Source organism: Aulostomus chinensis, chromosome 15 (assembly GCF_037954235.1).
Source record: "Aulostomus chinensis isolate RoL2024-O1b breed Wild chromosome 15, RoL_Achi_v1.0, whole genome shotgun sequence".
In the NCBI taxonomy this organism is placed as follows: domain Eukaryota; kingdom Metazoa; phylum Chordata; class Actinopteri; order Syngnathiformes; family Aulostomidae; genus Aulostomus; species Aulostomus chinensis.
The window spans coordinates 2,981,715-3,009,662 of NC_141334.1; the positions used below are offsets into that span (position 1 = coordinate 2,981,715).

The 27,948-nt window shown below is 45.7% G+C and overlaps 1 protein-coding gene across 1 annotated transcript in view; it reads right to left on the reverse strand.

Annotated features, from left to right (window-relative positions):
- Positions 1 to 8,370: 8,370 nt before the first annotated feature.
- The window catches only part of grk6 (G protein-coupled receptor kinase 6), a 28,788-nt gene continuing 9,210 nt past the window's right edge, over positions 8,371 to 27,948 (reverse strand). Inside the window, exons 3-16 of the mRNA XM_086179456.1 lie at positions 21,463 to 21,575; positions 20,493 to 20,570; positions 19,467 to 19,567; positions 16,959 to 17,051; positions 15,572 to 15,635; positions 14,264 to 14,404; positions 11,738 to 11,928; positions 11,621 to 11,658; positions 10,960 to 11,049; positions 10,633 to 10,841; positions 9,582 to 9,719; positions 9,144 to 9,281; positions 8,840 to 8,974; positions 8,371 to 8,609 (exon numbers count right to left, since the gene is read on the reverse strand). Coding sequence (XP_086035582.1) covers positions 8,559 to 8,609; positions 8,840 to 8,974; positions 9,144 to 9,281; positions 9,582 to 9,719; positions 10,633 to 10,841; positions 10,960 to 11,049; positions 11,621 to 11,658; positions 11,738 to 11,928; positions 14,264 to 14,404; positions 15,572 to 15,635; positions 16,959 to 17,051; positions 19,467 to 19,567; positions 20,493 to 20,570; positions 21,463 to 21,575 — 1,580 coding nt within the window. The 3' untranslated portion in view covers positions 8,371 to 8,558. The remainder of the gene's footprint in view (positions 8,610 to 8,839; positions 8,975 to 9,143; positions 9,282 to 9,581; positions 9,720 to 10,632; positions 10,842 to 10,959; positions 11,050 to 11,620; positions 11,659 to 11,737; positions 11,929 to 14,263; positions 14,405 to 15,571; positions 15,636 to 16,958; positions 17,052 to 19,466; positions 19,568 to 20,492; positions 20,571 to 21,462; positions 21,576 to 27,948) is intronic.

Below are 27,948 nucleotides of genomic sequence, written 5' to 3' on the forward strand. Positions count from 1 at the left end.
ATGTTTTTAAAGTTCAACATCTCACATTAAAGCAGTACTTTGCTCTAGGGCTGTAATCTCCCAGTCGACTGGTCGATTTATTAGTCAGTCCGTTCCGGTTCGACCAAAATTCCGATTGGTCGATTTTTTTGCTTGTAATTTCATCAGGAGGAAAGTACCAAGTGCAAATGGGGGTGTTTTCAAAGCACCCCTGTCTCACAGATAACAAGCTATCTTTGAACACCCCCCCGTTCTGCTATTTTGGACTCGCCCGACCCGCTAGAGACAGACAGACTGAAGAGTGTTAGAAGGCCAGCGTCTGGTGGTTTGATGAATGTCTATTTAATTTTGACGGTTTCATTTAAAGTCAGTCCTCGTCCACCATGTCAGAGGCATCTGCCAGTCGCTCCGGGGTAAATAAAGGTGGCTGGCTCCTTCTGCAATCTGGAGTCACAAAGAAGTACCGCTAACCCGAAGTACACCTTTTTGTGAGTACTTGACTCAAAGGTGAGGTATCGCTTAAATATCGCCTCCATGACGTCTCGACAGATTGAATAGAAACAGAACGTTGTTGTCAGGATTCGTTGTGGTTTCTGCCTGAGATCCATTTGGACCGTTTGACTGTCAGTTATGACTTTTAATTTCAGTTTACTCTTGTTTTATTTTGAAAGGACCTCTGCTCTTGTTTTGCCTTTTATATCCTGTCTGTAGTGCTTAAGAGCATCACGTTTTGAGCCCAAACTCTCCTCCCGCCAATCATCTGGGGGGGGGGGGGGGCAGGTCATCCAGTTTGGCGCGAGTGACTCAGAGACACGTGAACCGAGCGCAACACAACGGCGATCAGTCAGAGTTTGGACTGAACGTAGGACTCGAGGACCAGAGACGCACAGGACAAGGAGTGGAAAAGACAAAGTGGCGGTCTGAGTGGGGACGCGCCAGCTCACTCCTGGGAGGGAGAGACGTGTGCTTCAGTTGACATCAAGTGACTCATGGTTGTGACCAACGTGTGGGCAAGACTGTGCGCCAGAGAGAAAGTGTGATTTCATGACGTCTGATCCAGAAGTGACACAGCACTGACCGCGCACACACACACACACACACACACACACACACACACACACAGTGGAGGTCTTTGTGTTGGATGTCAACTCAGCAAAACACCCACAAATTTGCTTTGATGGAATGAAGACACTTACAACCAGAAGTGCAACACAAAACGCAGCCCTCTGGAAACTCAATCATTCTGAACAAATATCATGAAAATGTGTCCTGACCTCCTGAAACAGTTCATCCCCTCTGTGAGGACAAATAAATCTCAATGTCTTTTATTAAATCTTTTTTTTTTAAGAAAGTGATACTTTTTCTTACGATACTGCAATAAAGTTCTTTTTTGGCTTTTTAAAAAAAAAATCTCATAATGAGGAAGTTTGTACTCGAGATGGAAGTTTTTGAGCGGTTTTACGCCGTAGCTGTTGCTAGCAGTCGTTTGCTGTTAGCTTGAGGCTAAATCTTACAGGATAATCAGCTTTTTCTTTGTCCAGCCGCATCTTCAGTAAACCAAAAGACGCAGATTGGAGCTGAAAATGAATTGAAATGTTGTTGTTTTTTAACCCTTGTAGTTGCTATTAGCTTCAAGCTAAATTGACGTGGCTGGCTCTTTCTCTGTGGCTCCAGAATGCAGAATCATTGAGCTCAAGATGTGAGAAGAAAAAAAAAAAAAAGATTTTCGTTTGCTTCAAATCAAACCACCTGAGAGTGAAGGTTATACACCTTTTAAAACTTAAAAAAAACAACCAAACCTGCGGGGCCTTTATTACTTCATTTAATGTCATGAATGTCAGGAGCTCCTCCCTGCTGGGGGAGCCACACTCACTGGCGTCTCACCCTGATTGCTGAGAGGTTGCAGAGGCTCTCCAGCCCGTCGTCCCCTCTTCAACTGTCCCTCGACTTGGTGAAAATAGAGCTCATCAGCCAGCAAATCACCTGCGTCCTCCTCCTGATGATTCACCCTGTGAACGCGGCAGGACAGCAGGGATTCATCAGCAAATAGAGGCCGACAAAGCCTCCCTGAATATGAGCTCTGCGTGTGTGTGTGTGTGTGTGTGTGTGCATCTTTTGTGCGTTTGAGTGGGTGAAACATATTTGTGTGGGTGTGTGTATATTTATTTCATTTAAATCCTTCCTGATTTTCAGTTGCCGTGGTAACACGGGCAAAGACGAGGAGACGCCGACACGCATGGACTTTTTTTTTTTTTTGCAGCGATGAGTGTTGTGTGTTTTATTACCAGCCTTTAATTCTGAAGGAACAACCGCAGAGGGGAAGTATCGGTGCGCATCACTCACCTGAGATCCGAACATCTCTCTCTCTCTCTCTCTCTTTGTTGAATTTGAACCCACTGCTCATTGCACGACTCCCTCCTCAGATTTACGTCGTCCATCAACGCGACGCACCTGAAAAGTTTATCTGCCTTCCAGTGACACACAGACGGAGACGTTACTCCCCTCCTTCCTTGTGGGTCCAGAACGTAAAGCTCCTGTAGCACCAAGCCAATCGTAGTATGAACTCGGGTGTCGGTTCTGATGGGACTTGACCCCGTTCATCTCGAGATGAAGCGTTGAGCGGGACGCTACTTTTAACCCCAAGAACTCAGCCTTCAAAAATGACTTAGCATTTTGAATGTAATTCTGAACCTGCCACCGAGGCGGCTGTCAGCTGCAAACCTCGCTGGCAACACCGGCGGAGGGGAAAGAGGCTCCGACCGGCGCTTCAGCAACACTTCCCTTCAGTGTAACAGGACAGGAGGCGAGTCTGGACGGAGACTGACGGCGTAGGAACAAATGCGTTCGGGTTCTGCCGTTGCTAGCCGTCAGTCTCCGTTAGCTTCAAGCTAAATGTGCGTGGCTGGCTCTTTCTGCATCCCAGAGCCAACAACCTTTCTGAGCTCAAGACCCTGATTTGTCAGCACTTGAGAGGCAAAACACATCGTCTGAGCGAAGAATGGCTTTAACAGAAGGTCAGCGAGGGGTCATGCCGGCTCTGCATCTGCTCGTCGGCAGTGACGATGATATCGACGCTGGCGTTTTTGCGGTTTAAAAACAATGAGAAAATGATGTAAGATGAGTCAACAAGGAGGAAACAGCAGGGTTTTCTACTCAGTGAGGGACGAGAGAGAGGAACGAGGGGAGGGCGATGAATTCACTGCAGAGAAGCAACAGATGATGGAGACGGTTTTGTCCACGTCTTTCTCCGCTACGCTGTGTTACCAATCGGTAGCGCGTCACAGCGAAGGCTGCGTCATCACGCTTCCGTACAGCCAGATGTCAGTTTTGAAAATTAAGTTTCCTATGAGGCGTTTAATTTGTGGACTAAAAGCCGCCGGACTGATTTGAAAGATAGAGGCAGACCACAGGAAGGAAGTGACTTCTCTTCTTCTTCTCCTCCTCCTCACACCTGCCGTGCCTCCATCCCATCAGCTGCCAGCGGCTCGTTGCCCTGCCTGAGAGCGAATGTTGATGTCGGCGTGGGCGTCACAGAGGTGCAGTCACTGGAGTGAACCTCCAGCTCGAGTGCGTGATGATGAATGACGCCGCCTGCCATCAGTTGAGGAGTTAAGATGATGAGATTAAAAAAAAAAAAAAAAAAAGTGAGGAGGGGGAAGCTGCCAGCTGCGAGTCTGGTCTCATCAAACGTCGACCAAAACAACACGCCAATCACGCCAGTCGTGCACCTTCTCACGCTTTTCCACGTGTCGCTTCAAAATCAGGAAGTCTTCAGGGCAAAGAGATGCAACGATTGAAAGACAAAGCACACCGGACCTTCAAAGATAATCCATCCATTTTCTTTTGCTTATTCTTGTTAAGGCTCGGGGGGTGGGGGGTGGAGCCTATCCCAGCAGCCTTCCCCCTAGACAGGTCACCAGTCCATGGCAGGGCCAACACATAGAGACAGACAACCATTGGCTCTCCCAGCCACGCCTACGGTCAATTTAGAGTCTGGATTAACCTGGTCCCTCTTGATGTCTTTGGACTGTGGAGGAAGCTGGAGTACCAGAGAGAACCCAGCAGGAACAGGGAGAACATGGGGACTCACCCAGAAAGACCCCGTGCTGCAGCCGGGGCTCCACCCACAACCTTCTTGCTGTGAGGCCACGGTGCTGACCACTGCTCCACCGCGCCGCATCGTCAGAGACAATAAAACACAAATATTAGATATGAATCTGCTCTGTGACGCTCCACCGTTGGTGACAGTTTGTATTTATTCAACCACAGCTGCACAGTGACATGCAATTTACTGTTAATCACTGTTCGTTACAGCAGATGTAAAAAAAACAAAAAACACGAGAGGGAGAGTCGGCGTCACCGTGGAAGTGGCAGGAAGAAATCCAACAAGCAAATGAGCGGACTGGAATTAGACAATGGACACCAACGCTTGTGTTAATGGAGGTTGTCCTCTCCGTCCAGGGCTTTCCGGGTCAATGGAGGGAGGAAGAGTGAAGCTTCACATCCCGGACACGCCAGGAGCCGTCCTCCCGCAGCCCCACACACACACACACACACACACACACACGGACGCGTGAGCAGGAAACACAACGGGCAAACTCAGAATGTCACCTGACCTCCGAGCAAAAACACCTGGGTTTGTTGTTGTTGTTGTTGTTGTTGTAATAAACCACAATACTTTTTGTACATGACATCAAGTTGAAGTTACTGAGACAGAATTAGTTTTAATTATTGTTGTGATGAATTTTTTTTTTAAAAATGGTTGCGGTAAATGACAAACGTTCTTAAAGCATGAATGTGGTATTTCATTCAATGCTTGTTTTGTTTCATTTATCAGTTTTTTTTTAATGAAATACCGTCAATTTTTTTAATGAGTTCCGCTAAAAGAAGAGCGGCAGTCCCGTCGGCTCCGATGAATTTGCCGCTGAACTTCCTGTAGAAGCCATTTTGTATGGCACTAAAATCAACGGAAGCCAAAAATTACTTCAATAAAGTGGTATTCTGATTATTTTTTTAAGGTGGTGATTTATGTAAACGTGAGTAGGAGAAGCGAATTTTCCACAGATTGTAAAAAGGGCAAAAAAAACCCTACAAGTTCTACACGCGTGGTTTGTTGGCTCCAAACAGAAGTTTTTCCTCCGTCGCCGTGTTTACAAGCTCGGCTCAGACGAGCAACCCCGGCAACGGGAGGAGCTCTAAAACCTCGCTGCTGGGAAAAGAGAACAAAAAAAAAAAAAAAAACCCAAACAAAAAGAAGACGCTTTTGTCAGCACAGTGAAGAAGCCAAACAAGAATGTACATCGTCTCAAGAGGATGCAACAGCACAGCTTTGTCTCTTGGCGTCTCTGATATCAAGCAACACTTCAACCAAGCAGTTCACACCGACATCAACATTCAGCTCCAGAAGTTCAAGCAGTTGTGAGAATTAAAAAAAAACAATAAAGAGACAGGTCATCAGACAGCAGCTGAACCCTGACTGAAACGTCCGCGCTCCTCCAGCTTTCTACCTCTGGTTGTAAAGTTAAAGGATTCGGAGGTCAGCGGTTTTTGTGAGTGCAGGGATTCGTTCGGCCTCATCGTCCTCCAACGTGTATCCGCAGTTCTGTGCCACAGACAGGGAGTGAAGTGAAGTGAAGCCGGCGCAGCCGCGGCTGGAGGACCTCGGAGCACTAGAAGGCACCTTGGACGGGAAGGACTTGGTCGTCTTTGATTATCTACGAACGACATCGAGTCGAAATGAACTCGGCGAAGTCGACGGAACAAAAAGAACCTGAACAAATCCGTTTCTGCATGAACATCAAGACAGGAAAAGCCACACGTATACAATCTATAAGAAGCAGGCTTGTGGGTCGTCTTGAAAAATAAAACCAGCGGCGAATCGATTGTCTTACAGCACAATGGATGTTTCTAACACAGGCGGTGTTAAAGGGATACGTTCACCAAGGTGCTACCGAGCCTCAAACCTCTACCTTCTCTCTCTCGTGGTATCGAGCCATGCAGATACTTCATCTTCGAACATTTACCAGTCACAGCGTCTCAGAATGAAACATTTTGGTTCACGTCCAGGCGTAGCCATCGTGTCCTTTGAGAAATCATCAGGAATAAATGACGACGCGAGAACCAGCGGCCATGTAAAAATGATCGTGGAACTAAAATCAACTCCAAGGATCATGAGTTTCTTCCTGAGAAATGAATTCTAAAATGTCTGAATCTGCCACACCCGGGCTGACGGGCTTTTCTTTGGTTCTTGCTCCACCCTTCCAACACATTTCATGAAAACAGTCCGCTAGTTTTTGTGTAATCCTGCGGGAAAACCTTCAGACGAACGCATAGGAAAGGATCCGTTACGTCCTTAGCAGGGGTAATGAAATAAAACCACAGTCTGGGGACCGGCAGCCGATCGCGCCGCCAGGGGGGCGTCTTGGAGGAGAAGTGATTTGCTGTTAACTTCGGCTCGGAACAGAAGAACGGAACAGAACCGCAGCTCGACGCGCCTTCATTAGGACACCCGTCAAGAGAAATCCTGCGCTGACATGGTGACAGACAGTACAGAGAATCACAGTAAAAAAACAAAAAAAAAGGTTGAAACGGTTGAAATTTGAACAAATCATTAAAATGCGAGCGTGTGAGATGACTTCAGAAGAAAGAAAACACCTGGACACAGGAAAATCTCCGTATTTACCAGCAGGTCAAACGGTCAACAGCAGCTTTGCCTTTTTTTTTTTTTGGCGGCAGAGTCCCGTCAGAAAAAGACCTCAGCGAGTTTACTTGGAAGTGGACCGCGACTGAACCGAGCTCTGCTGCTTTTCCTTGATCAGAGTAACGGAGAAACACGCGAGTCAAAAAATCCGCATGGCTCGATCCCACCTGGGAAAGTGTGTCGTTTTTTTTAATGAAACGCAGACGCGTCTGTTTTTCCAATGAGGTCGTTCAAATGAAGGAGAGAAAAAAAAATCTGTCGGCTTTTATCGCTCATTTCATCAGAAAGAACAACAACAACAACAACAACAACAAAAGATTCCATCCAGAGAAAAACACGAGCAGATCGTCGAGTGTGATCCAGGTGATACCAACATGGCCGCGTGTCTGGTTTCAGCGTCCGAAAAACCCCAGAGAGAACATGATGGCAGTTTGCACGTTCCAGCCTGTTCTCACGCTCAACCCGTCGAACCAGGACGCTTCTTATGGAAGGAGAATCAGAAACTAAGCCGTGGCGTTTCCCTTCCTCCACCTTGAAAGACTCCTGTGGCACAAATGGCTCTAAGCGGTCGTGTTCGATGAGTTGGGAACGAGAGCGCGCGGTGCGTTCAGAGGTATTTCATCTCCACAGCTTAAAATCAGACGCCTGTTTTGGGCAACAGAACCCGCTGAAGCCTCCGTTTGAAGCAGGACAGACTGAAAAGCTTCAGTCAGTCTTGTTGTTGCTCCCCTGTGATTTAGACAACGAACCAAGAGTTGATGTCCTTTACTGACGTTCCTCAGTGCCACTGACTCACAGTGCTCCACTCGTGGAGCAGGTCTGAGGCCAAGTACGCTCTTGGTTGCTGATCCTCGAGGTCCGGGGATTTCTGAACACCAGTAAACTGCCAGCGTGTTCGTTTGGGCTCAGCTAACTAGTTAGCCACCCGGTGGGTTTCTGGAGCTTAGTAAAGTTGGCAGAGAGGTGAGAGGGGTGTCCGTCTGCTCGTCTGGCACTCAAAGGGATGGACAAGAAGTGGACTTCCTTCCCAAAAAGCAGACGTGTTCCTTTAGAGATTTACCGTGAATGTAAATTTGGTTTGTTTTCTGAGTAGAGAGTTGTCGTATTCTTGCCGACTACATGGCGGTAGCTCCATCTCTCTATCATAAAGTTCATACATGTTTAGAAACCCACATTCCTCAGCAAGGGGACCTAAAAGGACAAAACCTGAACAGTGGGATCCCACAGGCGACGCTGAATAACAAGAGGACCTGGAGCCTCACGGGCAGAAGGAGCCGATTGTCACGAGAAACACAACGGTTGATAGAGAACTTCCTGCAGATGGAGATGACTTCACCGGTGTCTGAGCAAACCCCCCAAAAAAACAACAACAACAAACAAAAAACAGAAAAACAAAACACACTTTCAAAGAATTAAATTTCAAAAGCTGAGCAACGTTGGTCACAGCAGAAGAGGAGGTCACTGTTCATTAGCTAGAAGTCACTGGTTCAGTTCCCTGGACAAAGTGGGAAAATGTAGGAGGGAGGCTCGGTCAACCCTTAGTAACCACCGTCACGCTGCCCTCAAGCAAGGCACTTTTACAGCAGGCAATTTTTTTTTTTTTTACAGTGGTGCTGCTTAGCAACCCGCAGCAGCTCCCACTAACATGGATGACATAAAATAAACCAAAAACAGCCACAACAACACAACAGTTCGTTTTCTTGTCCGACTCTGTCTCCAGGTTTGGAACGTGGCGACAGCTGGTATTTCACACTTTTATAAATAACATTATGGCTATGCTGAAAATATACATTCTGACATTTAGAGATAGTACTATCTTAAAAATACAAATGTGCAAAAGTTGTAAACAAATCAGAGTGTGTGTGTGTCTGTGTGGGTGTCACAGCCTGGTGGGCTCCTCATCGCTGTCGCTGCAGTTACCACAGCAGTCCTGCAGAGGGAGGTAGAGAGCAGAGGGTTATTCGTATACTGAGACTCGACACTCGACTTCGGTGGCGAGGATGAACTCTTGGACTCAGATGGTGGCGGCCATCTGCCTCAACCAGTTTCTATCAGTATGGCGCCCTCATCTTCAACTTTGATGAATGATGAGGGCCAAAACCGTGTCTGCAGCTGGATTTCTTACACGCGTTTCCACCTTTGTGATGGACTACAACCAACCTGTCTGCCAAAGAGTCGCTGCAAGAGTCCCTGTTTGGGTGGAGGAGACGGCTGTCCCCTCCAGTCCAGGTCGGGGGGAACTGTCCCGTCCTGATGGAAAACATTCAGCTCTGCGAAGCACTCCGTCTCAATCATCTGTAGGAGGAAATCACCCACTTGTTACTTGGACACCACACAGAGACTCAAAAAATCTTTTTACTCTTGTATTTGACACCATGATACAGCCTAGTAAGGCTACGGCACGTTTCAGGCGATCTAAACAAGTCTGAGTTGGTCTGTGTTGATGTTCTCCCCACATTCTCACCTCGTTCTGCCAGGGAATGGAGACGCTGCCCGTGGACACTTTGCTGTAGAAAGATTCGTCTTTCGGCTCCAGCTCCACCCCTTTCACTGTGGAGAACTGCTCAATGTCCAGCACGTCTTTACAGTAGATGGCCTGCGGCTGGAACACACACACACACACACACACACACACACACACACACACACACACACACACACACACACACACACGTTTTAACAGAGCCAGCTTTACCATCTCATCAAGCGCCATCCATGAGTTTTTGAGCAAACAAACACGTGCTGGGATCACATTGGTGGAGCTGAACACTCCAGTTTAATGATTCATGTTTCTGCCTCTACTTTCAGTGGCAACACCCCAGGTTTCCGTGTTCTACATCACAAATCTTCCTGACACCAGACTTGATGAGTGGATGTGTGAGATTGCATCCTGCAGACCTACATCAGGGATGAACGGTGCCTCCAACATGCCAGCCTCCAGGCGCTTGAAGTTTATGGAGCGGAAGATGGGATGTGCTTTGACCCCCGAGGCTCCGTCTCCGTGGCAGCCCAGCCTCACTGTGGGGTCTTTGACCAGCAGCTAGAGGATTAAAAACATTAAAACAAAGAAGAATAGAGAAAAGCAGCAGATGAGAGGAGAGATAGAGGCTGAATGAAAGTGAAAGTACAAGCTGGCAACCCTGGAGTATCGGAAGTATTCCACATTTCACCACGGTGTGGATGTTCACGAGGAGCCGCTGCCCTGGGACAGTCATTACTAGCAGAGCCATAATGTTGTATCCCAGCCAGTGGTCAGTGAGGGTTCCTGGCAGAGGAAACGGTTATAGATAGGAACAAGCTTGGCAGGGTTCACTTCCCAGATGGCTCTGGAGTAAAAAAATGTTCCTGAGTACGCCGGCGCGAGATAGTAGCACCTGCCAGAGGGCAGCGGGGCAAACGGGTGATGTACGGCTTGGGAGGAGTCGTGGTTGCTCGGCAAAGGCAGCATGGTTTGAAAACGTCCTCCGCTGAGAACATTTGCCAGTCGGCGTTCCGGTGATGCCAGCACACTTTGACAACAGCAGAGGTAGAACATCAACAGTGGAATCTACAGAGATTCATGAAACCGAGCCTCTGTTAGGGCTTCCTGACCGTCATGTGGTAGGAAGAGTGTGTGTGTGTGGGGGGGGCACACCCTCCCTCATTATGTGATGTAATGATGATGAGTGACTCCTAGTCACTGCTACTGGTGAGATCTCATCACAAAACTGACATACAGTTCCATCATGTGATTCCTTAATTCACCACATGTGGCAGGTGAGGGAGGTAGGGGCCACATGTGCACCCCCCACCAGGGAGGCAGAGGGAGGACGCATGCACCGTCCAGGCAGGACGTATGAAAATATTCTTGAAAATGAAATCGCTGCTAAACCACAGGGACTGATTAATGAGTGACTTCATGTTCTTCACCATGAGAACAAGCACCAATAGAACCGGCCGGTACATCCACCCACCATTTTACAGAGGGACTTGGCATCCTCGGAGAACTTGCTGGAATACTCCTCCTCCACGTCCTTCACCAGCCGCTCCACTTCCTCTCTTTTGAACTTCTTCTTCCTCTGTTGGAAGGGCGACTGGCCCTCGATCATCTCGTACAGGAGGCAGCCCAGAGCCCACCAGTCGGGGCTGAAGGTGTAGCGTTCGTTTTTCACCACCTCCGGAGCTGGAGGAGAATAACATCAAAATAATATTGCACCTTCACACAACGACGCTGCACTGAGATGTTTATCCTGGTTGGACCAGTTTCTAGTTGAGGTGGGTGAGGGTCAGAGGTTACTCACACATGTATCCTACTGTTCCCACTCGTCCCTTGATGGTTTGACCCTCCGGTACGTGAACAGCTAAACCAAGGTCTGATATCCTGATGTGACCTGAAGACGCACACAAATGTGCTTAACGTGCAAGAAAAGGCCTCAAACGTTTTGAACCAGCAGCAGTAATCAACCAGTGAAGTCTTGTGTCCCGCAACGAAAAACCCTTCTCATCGGGAGCTCAGTTCCGAGGCCCGGTGTCCCCCCATGTTTGTTTTTGTCTAACAGTCTGATATTCTTTGTTCTGAATAAATGTACCATTTGTTGCGGTCTTGGGAGAAGATCTTAGTCACCGCATCTTTTGATTTTATGTCATCACACAGCCAACCATGGACATGCAGTCAAACACCTCTCGATTGTCACTGCGACCCTGCTGCCAGAGGTGTGGTGTTTACTCTGCTGGAGTCAGAGCGCCCTCTGCTGACTCCCAAGGGATGGAGCTTGCCAAAGATTTGTTTTTCATATTCCAAGACTGATCATAATATATGAGGAATAAGCATTTAAGTAATGCAATAAAATGCACACTTTCTTATCAAAGAATCAAAATTGCAGTTAAATAGGACATAACAGTCTCAGGCATCTCGCTTTAATAAATACATAAACTCAAATAATCTCTAACGCCGTCACTCACCGTGGTCATCGAGCAGGATGTTCTCTGGTTTCAAGTCTCTGTGTGAGAAGAACACGGGAGGCAGAGTGTGAGAGAAGCGCGCCACTGCAACAACACGTGAGGTAGGGACGTCCTCACCTGTAGACGATGCGTTCTCGATGGAGGTCCTCCAGCCCGCAGCAGATCTCAGCAGAGTAGAAGACGGCTCGTTCCTCGTCAAAACCCGACTCGCCCATGTGATAGATGTGAAACTTCAGGTCTCCTCCGTTCATGAGGGTCAGCACAAGGCACAAAGCGTCTTTTGTCTCGTAGGCGTACGCTAAGCTCACCTGGAGACAGAAGAACAGCCTGTTTCTGAGTTCAGCTCTAGATTTTCTTCACCGGAGTATGGGCTGAACAAAGTGCTAGAGGTTGCTTTTCTTGGGGAAGCAACGTTAAAAAAAGCTTTGCAAACTTTTAATTTTAGTCATGACCATGGGACATACAGGAGAGATTTGTCATCAGATTGCAGAGACCAGGAGGCTGATTGCCAGTGAATAAAGTCTTTGATACTGGACGAGGCCTGACCTGAGTCTTGAAGGCAATCAGCAAGGCCTTAAATTGACTTAAAAGTGAACAGGGAGCCATTGAGGAGAGGAAAAGCCTGAGGGGAAGAGCTTGCACTTTTCACTACCCCGCGGCGTCCTCCCCGACGACTTACGGAAGATTTGGGAAGGCCTAGATGAGAGGAATTACGGGAGCACAGTCGCGATTTAGTCAAAGTGGGAACTGCTTTTTCCACACCACATTTGGAGCAAATGGGGGTGAACGTGGATCTGGATCTCATCTGACAGGAACCTTTTTTTTTTAATCAGGCTCACTTTCACTATGCAGGTCTGTCTGCAATTGAAACTTCCAAAGAAATCCCTTGATGTACAACACAAGTACAACAAGCTGGGAGCGTAATCATTTGACGTGAGAATGTGCTGGTGTTCCATTGTGCATCCGAAACAGGAAGAGACGGTTGAAACAACCGGAGTAATTGTGAAACCCAGCAAAAAGAAAGAGCCCTGTTGTCAAAGGAGGCAGAGAACTAGTTCAAAACTAGATAAAAAGTTCATTATTAACAAAATATTTATGGTGTGCTGACACAAACTGCCATAAAGCAGCTGGTTAGCATGCAAACATCAGTCGATAGCTTTGCAAAACACCACATGGACCTCTTTGAAAATGGAATCTCCTCACTGAAAGTTGCATTTTTGACCGATCTTAGCTTTCAATATAGCCGGCTTTAAAACCACCCATCAGTGTTTTCGGACTGGAACGCTGCTCATTTCAACTTGTAGTTTACTTGGCAGAAACAATCTGAATTTGGAAACATTAATCTGCGTTTTGCTGGTCGTTTCTATGACAGCACCCCTCCAAACTTTTTGGGAAATAACACTTATTGCTCACTATTTTTAGTGCGAGAAAAATAGATCGAGACTCTCCTCTGCAGACCCACACAAGATGGCTGCCAGCTAGTTAGCTTAGCTGCGGGGAAGGCTACCAGCAGAGTGAGGGAGCATCAGGTGACTCGAGAATGCAACATTTACTCAGAAACATGAGATAGAGCAGCTTTTAATTTAAGCTGTACGGAACTATAATTTCATGTGAAAGCCGTGCAGGAAAAGTAAACTGAGGACTGAAGCTGTTTCCTGCAGGTCCTCACAAACCAAAACAAAACCTGCAGCTAAAAAAACGGAGAGTCAAATGAAGTTCTGTTGCGTGACGTTGTGTATTCTTACATCAAAGCCACGTGGACCCATGAGGGACTCCTCGGGCTTGGGAAGCTCAGACGGGGCGACTGACTGGGGTCCAAAATAAATAAACTAAAGAGATCTACTGGATTTCAAACAAACCGGAGTCCCAACTGGTGTGGCAACAGCAATATGTTTCAGCCGTAACTACGTTCATGATTCATGTGATGACCTCTTTAGAATTTCTGCAGGCCTCAAATCAGGGAAGTGTATAAATGCAGTACACATCCACTCTGATAACTTCCTAGGCAACAACTGGGATCAGTCTGTGGAGAACCTGCTGGAAAGACTAAAAGAGTAAGGGAAGCACTCAGAGAGCGCAGGCCTCCGCCAGGCCCGAAGCTCCGCCTTCTGTCGTACGCAAACCAACCAATGAAATGCGTGTTGTAGTTTTAAGACCTCTGACAGCGTGCTGACGCGTGTTGTCCTCGTCTTTTTTTTTTTTAAACATTTCTCACAAACTAAAAGCAGGCGAGTTGCTGTCCTCTAATGGAAACTCACAGCTCTCCATTTTTTTATTAATTTTTAATTGATGAAAATTAATCTGTTATTCTGCCAGCCCTGCGATTAATAGTTTACTATGAAAGGTGTTCTTCCAAGTTGGATAAAAAGTGTTACGTACTTATCGTTAGAATAAATCCAACGTTCTGTCAATCTGGGTTTGCACAGGCGGTGCAGGATGCCTTTTTTTTTTGTCATGCTGGCAGTGTGATTGTGAGTTCGCGTGTAAAGAGAACCAAGGGCGGCTCAAACTTGAGTGCATTCAGAAGAAGAGATCCTACAGGGGCTAAACTTGAATCTTTCTGCTAACAAATTCATTTTACATGAATTAGGGTTTTTTCCTCTCCATGCGTTGAAGGTGTCAAACTGTAAAGAAGGCACTCACTACAAATCTGCTGTTGACTTTCTCCAAAATCTGCTTCTCGTTGAGCGCCATGGACTCTCCTTTCCTCTTCTTTATTCTCTTCTTCTCCAGCTTCTTACAGGCGTACATTTTCCCCGTGGCTCGAACCTGACATGCACACACCTGTCAGAGGGAAGAGAGAGGGTGAGACACAGGGAAAAAAAAAAAACCTGGTCAAATGGAAGCGCGGCTGCATGTGTGGACCTGCATCAGCTGACCTTGTGTCCCTCGCACTTTGAAAAGAAGAGATTTGGTTTGAAGTGCAAACACTTGGATATCGACACATAGCAACAGAAACAGAATATAGAAGACATGCCATGATATTTAAGGGGATGCTGTGATATTATGTCCCTTATTATCTCATGACCCCCATGAGTTTATCCATTCAATCAGATCTCAGCATACGATCATGGGGTCAAAGACTCCACTTATTAAACAAAAATGTAACAGAGACGCCATTTAGTGGAGTATAATGCGTTTGGAAACTTCACATGAATCCTGCTATTCAGACACCAAAGAAAGGTTTACTCAGAGTTTCTGCTCCGCTGTAAATTCTTGGACAATTACATCCTCACGAGTCGGTAAAATTTCCTTGTTTGAACTCCTAATATCTGAAATAAATAGAGGCAAAGATTAAGAATGCAAAGGGACACAGGAAAGCTTCATCACCCAGATCTTGCTTCATTGAACTGGTTCCTCCCATCTCCCCCAACAGGAAAAAACCTGTCCACTTTTCTCTGTCTCTTATTAATTTGACCACTGTGGGGCGCTGTATATTCTGAGAAACGTTGTCAAGAGTTTTTCTTCCATCCTATTTTCTATTTACTTGTTCAAATATCAACTCATCATGTGATGTCGCAATTCCCAACTTTGAGATCTTAAATCCTGTGAGAAAGTACAATCAAGAGTAAAACTGTTGTCTATTATTGGTGAGGGAAAGAGGAACAAAGAAGTGACGAGCCGCAGCCTCGCCGCAGCTTTATGTTTTAGCATGAGCACGAGCATGAAACCAGTGTGAAGGATTCTCTCTAATCACCACCACAATCAATACCTCATCAATGAAAATTCACACTCGTTAATATCTTTTTCACTGACACTGCTGGAAGCTACTGGAGGTAGCTACACTGCCAGAAGGCTACTGGCGCAGGCTGCGTCAGAGTCAAGCCTTCAGCGATGAAAGTTGCTGCGCATTTTTCTTCGTTCATCTTCTTCACTTTATTCTGTATTTGCTCTTTTCAGCAAGTTCACTTCCTCCATGTTGTGAGTTGAGTTCATGCTGAATTTACTCACCTCACCAAAACCTCCTTTCCCTAAAACCCGGTACTGTCTGAATGTGTTTTTTGTCACTGGTTGCCTGTTGGACACAAACAGAAATGTTATGTCATTCACCACACAACTTGCAAAGTACTACAAATTAGTTTTTGTTGTTTTTTGTTGTTTTTTTTTTGCACATAAAAAGAAGAAGAACAGGTCCGACGTAATATGTGATGTTTTGTCCTCATTTCACTCTGGTTTGACACTGCAAACGCCAGAGGAGTCCTGAGAGAACAATGGAATTCTCCCGTTTACGAGAGTAAAAAGTTTCAGGTACAAAGAGGAGGGGTAGATTTCCCCCTCGGCACGTTTCCACCTGACCCAAGTGTCCTCCAGGACACAGGAACTGTACTGGCGGGACCTTTTCAAGTGGGAGTGTGGTTTGCTGACCTGTGAATGCATGACCATGACTAAATCTGTGCCGTGGACAAATGAGTCAGGAAGTCAGCACTCATCCACCACCATCTGTATTTAAGGAACTGAAATGATCCTGGCAAAGTCACACACACACACACACAAAAAAAAAAAAACTACATCGAATTAACTACATCGATTTTTCTTTTCATTTGCCTCTCAGGTCATTGAGGAAAATACGTAAACTTTTAACCCCAAGACGTAGCGGTGTTTCTGTTCATTTCGAGTCCAGCCAAGGAGGGGAATTCACAAACAGCAAATCAGCGCATTTAAAATGAATGAATCTGGTCCCTGTGAAGGTTGCTGACTCTTACTTCAAACTTCCAGATACTTTGACTTTTTTTATTCTTACTATGAAAGTCTTTGTGGTGTTTTTTGTTTTGTTTTTTTTACATACTGTTAGTCAGAAACTTTTGGAATATTTCTTTTTTTGTCAGTGACGTCAAAACGAAACAGACAGAACCTCTCCTTGCCTGGGACTCTGATTAGACACCAACACTTCCTGCTGCATCAGCTCCCATAATTACACTAAACAAACCTCCCAGGAATTGAAGCTGCATCGCGTGTATGTGACTCATGTTTAGGCTACAACAGCACCTTATCCTGACAGTCATTTTAATGCTGACTTGAGCAACTTCAAACTCATATTTTGAAATACGGCCAAGTGACATCATACTGAAGTTCATGTTGGGAAAGAATGAAGCAACTTACTGAGCATGTCCTTACTCGTGCTGCGGTGGAGCGGCAGACTAATGTCGACTCTAAATGGGCCTGAAAGATCTCTTAAGAGGTGTGTGTGTGTGTGTGTGTGTGTGTGTGTGTGTGTGTGTGTGTGTGTGTGTGTGTGTACAGAGATTATGCACTATAATGAAATACTTTGTTGGAAGAATCAGCTGCAGACAGAAGAAAGAGAAAGAAAACAGATCCACAAAGTGGCATCAAACTCTACCTCTCCAGCCACTTCCACTGGAGGAACCTGTTGTAGTACATGCTGTCGAGGTAGTCTGCGAAGGGCGCCACGCTCAGGTAGTCGTGGATCAATCTGAGAAACACAACAAAGGCTGCCATCATGAGTCCAGGATTATAAAACCTGAAGAGACCAAAACTGAAAACCATTACAGTCCAGACTGTATCAGGCTCCAGGAAATGTGTGTAGCTCTTCTGTGTCTTATGCGTCCGACAGACTGAGGTTTTAGTAATCCAGTTAGTTTAGTTCAAGCCCCGCTGTGAGACGTGGATCCGAACACTTGGGTTAGACATCAATGCAGATGGCAGGATGATGCCGCGTCCTGAATTGCACGCTGCATTCCGACTCGTTTGTGAGAAGACAGTGGCGGCGGCAGCCCGGCTTTGAACCTCTCTCACATCTCACGGTGCGACGTAGGACCGCCGTTTTGGACCCCCGACCAGAGATTCTGCCACGTTTAATCACCTTTCATCTCGCACAGTAAATTCCAGGCTTTAGATCAGTCTGGATTTTCTTGTTATCTTGATGTGAGTAACATGAGAGGGCTCAGCTGTGGGTTAGTTTGAAGAACAGAACTGTCAGGTTCTGACCTGCTGACACTCCGACTCTCCACCGTCAGTGTGTGAGCGTATGAATGGGGGATAGAGAAGACAAGGCAGAAAAAGCGAATGACAAGAATTATGGCCCTGTTGACTTTAGGCGGGCCAGGGCCTGGAATTGTGCTCGCTGGCTCACTGGAAGAGAACAGGACCAAAGACAATGGGATCAGTTACACGTGTGTTTTCCCTTGTATAACATGACAAGGGCTGAGGTGAAAAGGGTGAATACTCTGACATTCAGACTAGTTGTTGCCAGCTGAGAAAACCATTTCTGCTCAGGGGGGGATTTCTGGATTCAATCAGACAGGGTCAAAGTCTGGCTTTGAAGTTTAGTTTTATCTAAATCATACTGCACACCTCAGCCAACTGTTTTTCATTGTCATTCCAGGGCGTATGAGTTAATGCTTCTCAGCTATGCTCAAACTGGTGGTAGGATTCTAGTGTTACAGATGAAATAGGAGAAATTATCAGTCAGTTCCCTGGTTCAGAGCGGCACAGTGGCTCGGTGGTTGCCGTTTGCCAGCTGGTTTCTGGGAGGAATTTCTATATTGTCCTGTAGTCTGTGGCATCAAAGTTAAGTTAGGTGGAAGAGAGAAGGGGAGCCGGCCCCGGGCGCTACACGTGGCTACACGCGGCTACACATGGCTGCTCAGTCAGCCTCGGAGGAAGGCTTCAATGTAGACGAATGTGGTGGAATCTGTGCAATGACAATAAAAACTCTGTTAATTTCGAAGTGTTTGGTCTCTACGCATCTTGATTCTTCCTCTTCCTCTACCTCCAGCAGAAGCAGAGACACAAATTACCATTGTGACAATTTCTTGACTTGTCAATACCCCCCCCCCCCGCACCCCACCCCCACCCCCCCCGGAACCAAGTTGACTTCAATAACAAGCCCAACACTGAGTGAGTGAAACTGGTGAGACTTGGATGTAAAACCTCGTGACTTGAAAGGCAGGAGATCCTGCAAAAGTCCCGTCCAGACATAGAGAAGACATTTAGGTCGGTGTTCAGATCTGCAGGGCCGGTCGCACTTGTTGTGACACTAATTCGTAGTGACACAATTACACAAAGCACACAGAGCGAAGGGTGACATTCAGGGTATTTTAGGATACGAGTTAAATTTGTTACATTTCTTAAGAGTACAACATCTCTAGACACAAATGTTCTCGAGGTGCTGCAGCAAAGGAAAACACAGAGACACAAGTGACACGCTGAGAGGATCCCAGTGGTTTTCCTGTGTTTTCTAAAATGTTCTGTTTGTTCTGGGCCAAGAAAGGAAACCTCATCCATAATCGACTGATGCGACAATCACTTTTCGTTTATAGATGAATCGCTTCAACCCAACATCCTGTCACCGGATACAATAATATGACTGGTGCTGCGGGCAAGAAAATATTTAACACTTCTCATTATTTCTATAATTTCTGTGGAGGTTGCTTTTCATTACCCCAGCATATAAACTCATTCATATCAATTGAATATTTTTGTTAAAGAAAACCAAGTCCTGTTCAATTCAATCTAGGACCTTCTTACCGACACAGTGCTGCACGCACATCGTTGTGCATGCTTTACACATGCATGTGTAGTGTGTGTGCATGCATTTTTCTTCACTCCGGCACAAAAAGAAATCCTGTACAGGGTGAGCAGTGTTGTTTTTGTTGCGTAAAATGTAAAGCTGCGTGCTTTATTCTCTTTGTATGCTGCGTTGTTTCTCTACATGATCAGATACGATTTTCTATTGGAGACTCTTTTTACCTCTTGTTAATTAGAAATTAACTCTTAAAACCCCCACACTTTATAGTCGGAAGTGTTAAAGGATTCTCGTCTGAAAGGGTTGATCAGACTATCGGCTCGAGAGAGAGGAACATAGTTTGGACCCCTATGATCTTACTTGGTACAGTCCTTGAAGAGATCCTTGCAGGCCTCCTGCTGAAGTCGCTCGGTGCACCGAGCCATCATGGCCTCCTCCACCTCAGGCACGTGGTCCTCTGACTGTTCCAAAAAAACAAAAACAAAAAAAGCCAGACAGATTTTAGGTCAGGTGAGCACAGTGACTCAACTCTACCTGTGAGCAAAGCCGGATGAGCCGGGTTGAGGAGGATGACTCCCAGTGCTCTGTGGCCTTCTGCATGTTCAGACTTGCAAGATACAGAGGGATGTTTAACATTATCATGCCTGAATGCTGCACGCACAACTGACAACAATAAAGAGGTAAACCTCCATCTGGGCCAGCATACAAAAAAAGGAGAGCTGGCTCAGGTTTTTGTGGATTAATCCTGCCGACAGACAGAAGCCGGTGAACACATAATCTCATTGGCGAAGGTAATATTTTCTGGCATGTGAGACAGCTGAATGTGATTGATGCCACCACAGAGGATTATGATTTAGTTTCTTCTTTAGATGACCAGCCCAGCGGTTCCAAATCAGCTGATCAGATTCTAAATTTCTATCATTTTGTGGCGATGTGGTGCATCCAGCCTCAGAACTACTCAGCGACGGGAGGCCAAAGTCCCAGCGTCAGTGCACATCCAGGCCAGGGCAGACCTGCTCCTCCTCTTGCTGTCAGAACGGAGTTGAGAATCTGTTTATAACGATCAAGGCGGAACAGTTTTCTGTTGAAACTGTTGCATTCAAGGTCTGCCAACTGAACAATTATAAAGCCTGACTTTATTTACTTTTTCATTGATTACATTTGTTTGCTATTTGGGTATTTTGTGCTCTTTGTTTTCCCCTAAAAATGCATTATCTTGTCTGTAATCGGAGGTCTACTAGTTACTAATTGATGGTATCTGCTGCCAGGTCCGGCCCCGCCCCCGTGATGTCAGACATCTACTGTGACATCAGAAGGAAAGTACATGAAGAAATACACAAACAAGTTGATCCAGCATGGACTCTCCTGAAAACAAACAGCAGTAACCTTTGGGTTGAAGAAAATGTCGATGAGATCTTGGCCGCTCTCCTTCCTCTTCTCATCAGGAGTCACCTCGTACTCCGCCTGCAGAAAAACACGCACCGACCAAAGTGAGCTGAAGGTCAAATACGACAAAGACACAGCAGAAGCTCCTCCTTTAACAAGGACTGTTTAAAAGAAGTGGACTTGGTTTCCAGATCTGTTAAGTGCAGCTCAAGTGGTTTAATCGGGATCTCGATGAGCACGGATTTAGGCTGCACCAGGAAACTTTCCCCGTTTCACCAACTTCCTGTGCTGAAACTGAAGCGTGGCGTTGACCGGTGGTATCAAATATTTGTTTCAGACAGTGATGGCTGCTGTCCTGCTGATGAGGGCTTGGATCGTTCAACCACACCACATTGCTTATTTTGTTGAGTGTAAACAGATCCACAGGATGTTAATCTTTTGCTGGTTTGGTCATTTGGAGTGCTGGCGATATGTTTTGAAAATGCAAAAAAAACAACAAGATGTAATTGAAGAGTTAAGGGTGGTTGCTTTCACTTCCTGGAGCACATGAAGAGATGCGTCTACCCCTCCTCACATCTGAATGACCTGCAGTAAACTGAGCCTGACTGGAAAACTCCAAAGTGCTTCCTCTCGCTGCGAGAGCCTGTAAACTAATGCTAAGTGACAGCAGAGACGGTTGAAATCTCATTTCACTCCTCCATCTCTTGCAGAGCTCTCAGAGAAGAGACGGGAAGCGGTCGGGGGTAGAGGAGGACATAATTGCCTCGTGTGCGAGCCGCGTCCGCTGGACGACTGAAAGCTGGAGAGCAGTCAGCCTGGAGCCTCGCTGGCTTCACGCAGACTGACTGAACCATGGATGGACAAGTCAGTGATGATACGTGACATAAAAGATGCTGTCACAATAGAAACCATGGACCTCTCATTAGGGCTCTAACACACACACTTACACACACACGTTCCCTCTTCTTACCACGCCATCCAGAAACTTGACGCAGCGTCTCAGCTCCATTCGAGTCTCACAAAACTGTCTGAAAAGTAACCGACCAATCGGCTGCCGTTCACAGAGGCTGCTGTAGTCTTTCTCTGTTGGAGGAGAAACAAAGGGAGAGCTGATGTTCGCTGGACTGTTCACTCCATGGTTTTAGTCAAAGCTTAAGGATGTGGACATTTCTCTTTAGGCTGAAGGTAGGGGGGTCTGATTGTGGGGGAATGTTCATCTCCACCAAGGAGGTCATGTGATGTCAGCTTGGCGCAAAAAGGAACGGTGCAGTTTAAAGGTTGATCTGTTAATATCACAAAAACGGCATTTTTTTAAAACTTCAGCTTTGGAGGATGTCGTCACTCTTCCTGGCTCTCTAGTTACGTATTTGAGGTGGTTTGAGTTCATCAAGCAAGGATAAAAAAAAAAAACCAAAACCCCCCAAAAAAAACACCTCACCAAGGAATCGCTGATTTTCATCTTTGACTCGTGAATGCAAATTTCACACACGACCAGACAAACGGGTCACCGTGGACGAAGAGCCTTTCATTCAGTACGAATCAGGCTTGCGATTCAAATGGAGACGTTTTCTTTGTACATCCCGAAACCCGGAGCAAAGCTCTGCCCACAAGCACACAGAAACACTGTCAGATTTCAATCGCGCTGATGTCAGAAATGATGGATCCCAGAGTTACATTAACTTTATCTCCCCTAATTAGACCTGAACAACAGTCCAACACACTGGAAAAGCAGGATATGGTCAAGCTCTAATCAGCAAATTAGTTCTTTTTCTTTTTGACAAAAACAATTTTTGGCCACAAAAAGTCCAAGTAATGTGTTTGATGTGCAGTTTTACACGTCGCACACAGAAATTGTTGGCGGGGGGGGGGGCCTTCATTTTACAGCTGTTTTTGTTTAAAGTGGTTCTTCTAAAAACAGTTAATAACACAGGATGGGAGACAGAATCAATGAGTCAGAAGGCAGCATATTTAAGTTGATTAAAATAAAAAAAAAAGAAGAGGACGAAGGAAAAAATGGTAAATGGGTTCTTATGATGTCTTTGGCCACACACACACACACACACACACACACACACACACACACACACACACACACACACACACACAGTGAGAACTGACTGCTCAAAGAATTAGCTGTTACTCATAAAAGCTACAGATAATTCCTGAGTTAAAAAAACCCACAAAAAAAACCCAACAATCTAGACTTTCATTCTGTAAGTAAACCTCTGATGATACACACGCTCTGATCCGGGCTGAGTGAATACACAAATCCAAACTGTGCTTCACTTCCTGTCTCAAACAACCCCCCCCCCCCCCCTTTGATGACGTATAAATGAACAAAACCTGATTTAAAAGGAAAACCCAAGACACCCCTTGTGGACTCACCTCATGACAATGTTCTAAATGCGTTGAGATCTGAGGACCCAAACATTTTACCATTTAACTGGATTCAAATGGTGGGAAAAACAAAATGTTTCTTGTTAACCTAATAAGACAAAGTTAGAGGCTTGTAACTTTTAATGGACCCAGAAGCGGATAAAGGTTTTGCTATGTAGGAGCACTCAGTAGTGGGAATCAGGGCTCTAGCATTTTTTGATTGCTTTCACGTCGTGTGCACATGAAGTTTGTGTTCTTTGCATGTTGTTCTAATGGAGCCGGGGGGGGGGAGCCGCTCATGGACCTCCCTGGCTGCCTCTTGTTTAGACGTGTGTGTCTCCGTGCTTCACCTGCTCCCTTCCGTATAGTTGCAGCTTTATTATTTGAGGAAAGTGCAGCTGATGTGTTTTGTCTTGTCGCTGAGTCATTTCCTACAGACGACCGATGAAGGCACCTGATAACCTGTTCTGTCAGATTCTGCTCTACCCTTTCATTTCTTTTCAGCTCTTCTTATCTCCATTTTGCGGCAACGTTCACCTCTTCCTCCTCGAGTCTAACGGTCTCTCTTCTCCCCCCCGGCTTACCTAATACTTCCTTTATTGTGTCGTAAGTGGACAGAAGAGGACACTGCCAAAGAAAGCAGAGCAAAAGGCAGATGAGGGAAATTTCTGACAAGAACAATGAAAAAAAGGGAAAGTAAAATCTCTAAATAACACTTCTAATTTAAAGGTTACACTGCCTGTTACGCTCAAAACCCATGATCCTCCTCTCAAACGTGCACAAGATCAGCTTGATTGCAGCTCATGAAACTAGCCGGCCTCTCTAAGACGAGCTGCTCATATGTATGAACCAGAACATCCCCCGGTTCTTGGAACTCGCCGTGATGGGACTGTGGATGAGCGGACCTTCTCAGTGGCTCACAGGAGGCGTGACGTACATCAAAGTCACCGCAGGACTGCTGTACATCATGAAACAGAGAACTTACACAAGCAGTCCTCTTTCAGGCCTCCGGCTGCCTCTGCAGGCCTCGTGGTCTGAAGTCAGATCAAGGCACCCCTGAATGCATTCACGGCCCTGCTCAGAGCTGCCCCCATTCCATCGCGAGTGAACAAGCAGAGGTGCGACGCACTACGATCTGATCACTACATTCAGAGGTGGTATGGGTCACAACACACCTTTCAGCAGGCTTGACTGTGAGGTCAACCAGTCAGCTGACACACTCAGCGTATGGCTTCCTGTTCTTGTAGCGCAAAGTCAAAAAACACTGTAAAAGATATAAACGTGTCTCACGCGCTTGATTTCCTGGAACATTCCGAGGAACAGGTTTTATTGTTTAGGTTTGTTTGGTTAATATCTCTTTCTAGAAGTAGGAGGTGCGTTGCACTTGAAAAACAACTTGTATTTGGTCTCTGCGAAGGCAAATCTCATCCAGCGCTCACACACGTTTCCCAATCAATTTCTCTGACTTATCCACACCTTTTGCTGTAAATCTGCATGACCAGACATTTCCTGAAAAGTCTTTGTACATTTAATAAAGAAAAAGAGGAATCTATGTTATAAAGTACCAGCATATTCAACTAAAATGAAGCTGTCAGGTTTAATATAAAATAAACACATACTTAAATAAAATTAATTAAAACCCATTTTTCGCAGTTCATTTCAAATATGCGCTCATATTTCTAGCTTTTGGGAGTCATTTTTACAATGACAAAATAAATGGTTGCCCTCCAGTTTCTCCTCTATCTTTACCCGCCACCCCCCCCCCCACCCAACAACTTCTACTGTACATCAGGAAAGACTGAAGGTAGAAAACATGCTGTTTGCTCTCGCACTGCAGCCGTGATGTCATACTGTACCTACTCGAGGGGGGAGGAGAAAAACGAACAGCTCAACTTGTTTCTGACAAACAAGGAAGTTGACAGTTTCCTGAATGTCTTTCTCAAGACTCTCCTCCATTTTCTACCTCTTTCGTAATAACAGTCAAACTCACTAAAGGCTTTCGACATTCTCAGGTCAAACATTCAATCCGTTCTTAATTCTCTTATTTTCACTCGTATGATTTCGAATCCTCATGTTTTACTTTCATTTTCCTCACATTTATCTCTATTTCTTCCCCTCCCCAGGCATTAACTTTTCATACCCCGAGGTGGTTTTGTGCTGCTGAAAGCTGAACTTCCTGCTTTTGTGGGCCAGACAGCCATTTGACTTCACTCAGTCAAATCAGACCCGATTTGCATAGCACCTTCCAGGAAAGAAGCAGCCCTGTTGAGGGACAGAACATCTGCTGCTCATCACGTTAGCGCCCTCCGCCTCAGCCAAGCACAGAAAACATTCGGATCAGACTGCCGACGCTCTGTTTGAGGCCCGTGAATAAAATCTCAAACTCAGGATTCTTTGTGTTTTTACCAAATGTGATGAGCTCACAGAATTGAGTAAGAACGTTTGAACCAGCAAAACCAGTGCGAAACACTTACCACCCACCAGGTCCTGTGCAGATCAGGTGTCATCGCTATTTTCCAACCAATCGTCATTTTCTCACGAGAGGAGCTTTAGGCACCTTGGGCCGGACTGGGAGCTTTGATACACTTTGAATTCTGCTGAACGTCCCCACAGATTTTGAATTGAGTTTTGGCTTGATGATAAATTCTGTAATTGGCCATCGTAACTTAAGTCCGGAAAATGTGCCTGACCGAATGTGAAGAGAAATCCATTCAGACGAACTCAACGATGTCCAACAACAATCTGTACATTCAGGAGGGGAGTGTGTATGCTGACATCAAGGTGCTATCTTGAGTGTGCTCGGCACGCATTTAATTTCTATGGGCAAAAATGAACGACAGGTTTTTCTATTAACAACAACAACAACAACAAAAAACTTCCTGGACGAAGTAGAGGGGGAGGCAGTTTATTTCCTGAATTTAAAAAGACACAAAAAACCCCAAAGATTTAGCCTGCCTTCGATAAAGTCATCTCTGTGGCTAAGTCCTTCTTCCTGGTTGTGATCCCAGGCAGCCTTTCTGCCGCCACATTGAGCCTCTAGGCAGTTTTATCAGAAGTCGTCATCAACCTGGCCTCAATGCTGCTCCTTTAATGGATGCTGTCTTAACAATGTGGCCTGTGTGTTTACTCTGGCCGGCCATGTATGGATGCATGCTACGAGCAGCCTTTGGGCAGAGACAGTGCTTCCATACATAAACATACTTGTAATGGATGGGAACTCTGCACACATGTTGATATGACCATAATTCCCTTCCCGGTGACATCACGTGTTGTTTCAGTCAACAAGGAAAGCTCGGACCAGATTCTGGAGCCTGGCTGAGGAGATTCACTCCTTAACTACCATAAAAGTGACACAAACTCGCTCGGCAGTTCATCACGAAGGTGTTGGAGACGGTTGAGGTCGGGACTTAGCGCTTCCACACCAAACCAGGATATCTTTGTTTGGTGAATGTGTTGGGAAAGAAGAGCTAAACTCTAGCCACTGTTCTTGGAAGCATACCATTATCGTTCCTTCCCTAGAGAACAAAAAGGGGCAAAACCAAAAAAAACCTGAAAAACTAGACTTCAAGAGCATCTCAGCCAAATCTAATGTGAAACAGCTTTTTTTTTTTTTTTCACAATGCAAAAAGGATCCTTCCTAAAATGCAACAGGTTCTTTCTCAATGCTCCGCTGGGTTTGATGAAAATCGGCCTCGTGGTTCTTCACATAGTCCAACCAACACGAAGGCCCACATCTGTCCGTTAAGAGTCATGAGAGTTCAGCGACCACCGCTGCAGTCGGTGGTTGTAATCAACTGAAGGAGCTCCACTGACCACTCATCTCTGTGTCTTTCAAGTGTTAGACAATAAAGTCCTCCGGGATTTAATAACAACAGAATCTCCATCAAAACGGCGCCAGTGCCGCAGCTCAAAACCCCTCTCCACGCCGCTGATGTAACGCCTCACCCGTTAATTTGAGACCTAACAAAGAAACAAGGGCACTGATCACATAAGCTCTGTGGCAGAGGCAACAACAAACTCACTAAACTAAATAAATTGTTCAAACATACGTAAGTAATCACTTGACACTTTGACAGATTTTTAAGTCTTAAGCAAGACAACAGTGGCTGTGTGCGGCGCTCACACACTAATCGCCCGGACTGTCGTCAGCGCTCAGGGCGAGTTACAGAGAGGGAAATTTTTGGACGAGCATGTGAACTGAATCTGAGGCAGACAAACAGCCTTGAGGATGTTTATCATTTACAGCCCAAGAGCATCCGCCTCCATGTTCATCCACCTGACGGCTGCTGTGTTGGTCTTTACGCTGCCTTGTATGGAATCACGTGTTCGCCCCGAGCGGTGAGAGGTGGCAGCGGGCTTGAACGCCACGCAGAGTTTTACCTCTCATCTTATCTCTGCATCTTTCCATCTGTGTTACTTGAGATTTGTCTTCCTACCGTCACCGGCTAAAGTGAAAGTAACACAACTGCTGGTTGAAACTACAGAAGCACAAATCCGCTTCTTCTTTCTGCAGCTGCCACAGTTTCCTCTGTTTTTCCACTCGAGCTGTTTGAGCTTCTGACATTTCAAGACTCAGACTGATCCTGGAGACAGGCTGGGCAGGACAGATGCTGATTATTATGAAACTGCAGCTGCTTGTTGTTGACACTCAAGGAACTACGACGGCTGGAGAGCAGATTTATATTCAAGGGACTTTTTTAAAAATCAAATTTCTTCTTAAAATACATTTTAACATCTTTCTATTCTTTTTTTCTCTTTTTTCTTTTATCTTGCATTTCTAGGTGTTACGATTTACACTTTGTAACATTGGTTTTGAAATTATCAGCTGTTTTTTCATCACACGTGCTAGTGGATAAACGGATGCACGCAGAGCAACCCTTTTTTCAAAGAAATTATATTATTTGGTTTGACTGCAGGTGTTTCGCAGGAAGCCTCATTGCTCATTCAATTATATATCAAAAAGTGCCACGTTTTTATACTGCAACCTCTAAAATAAAAGGCTACATTCTTTCCATCTGTCTGTTCACAGCATGCAAAGAACAAAATTCACAAGTCCTTTTAAATTTACAGCTAAGACCTT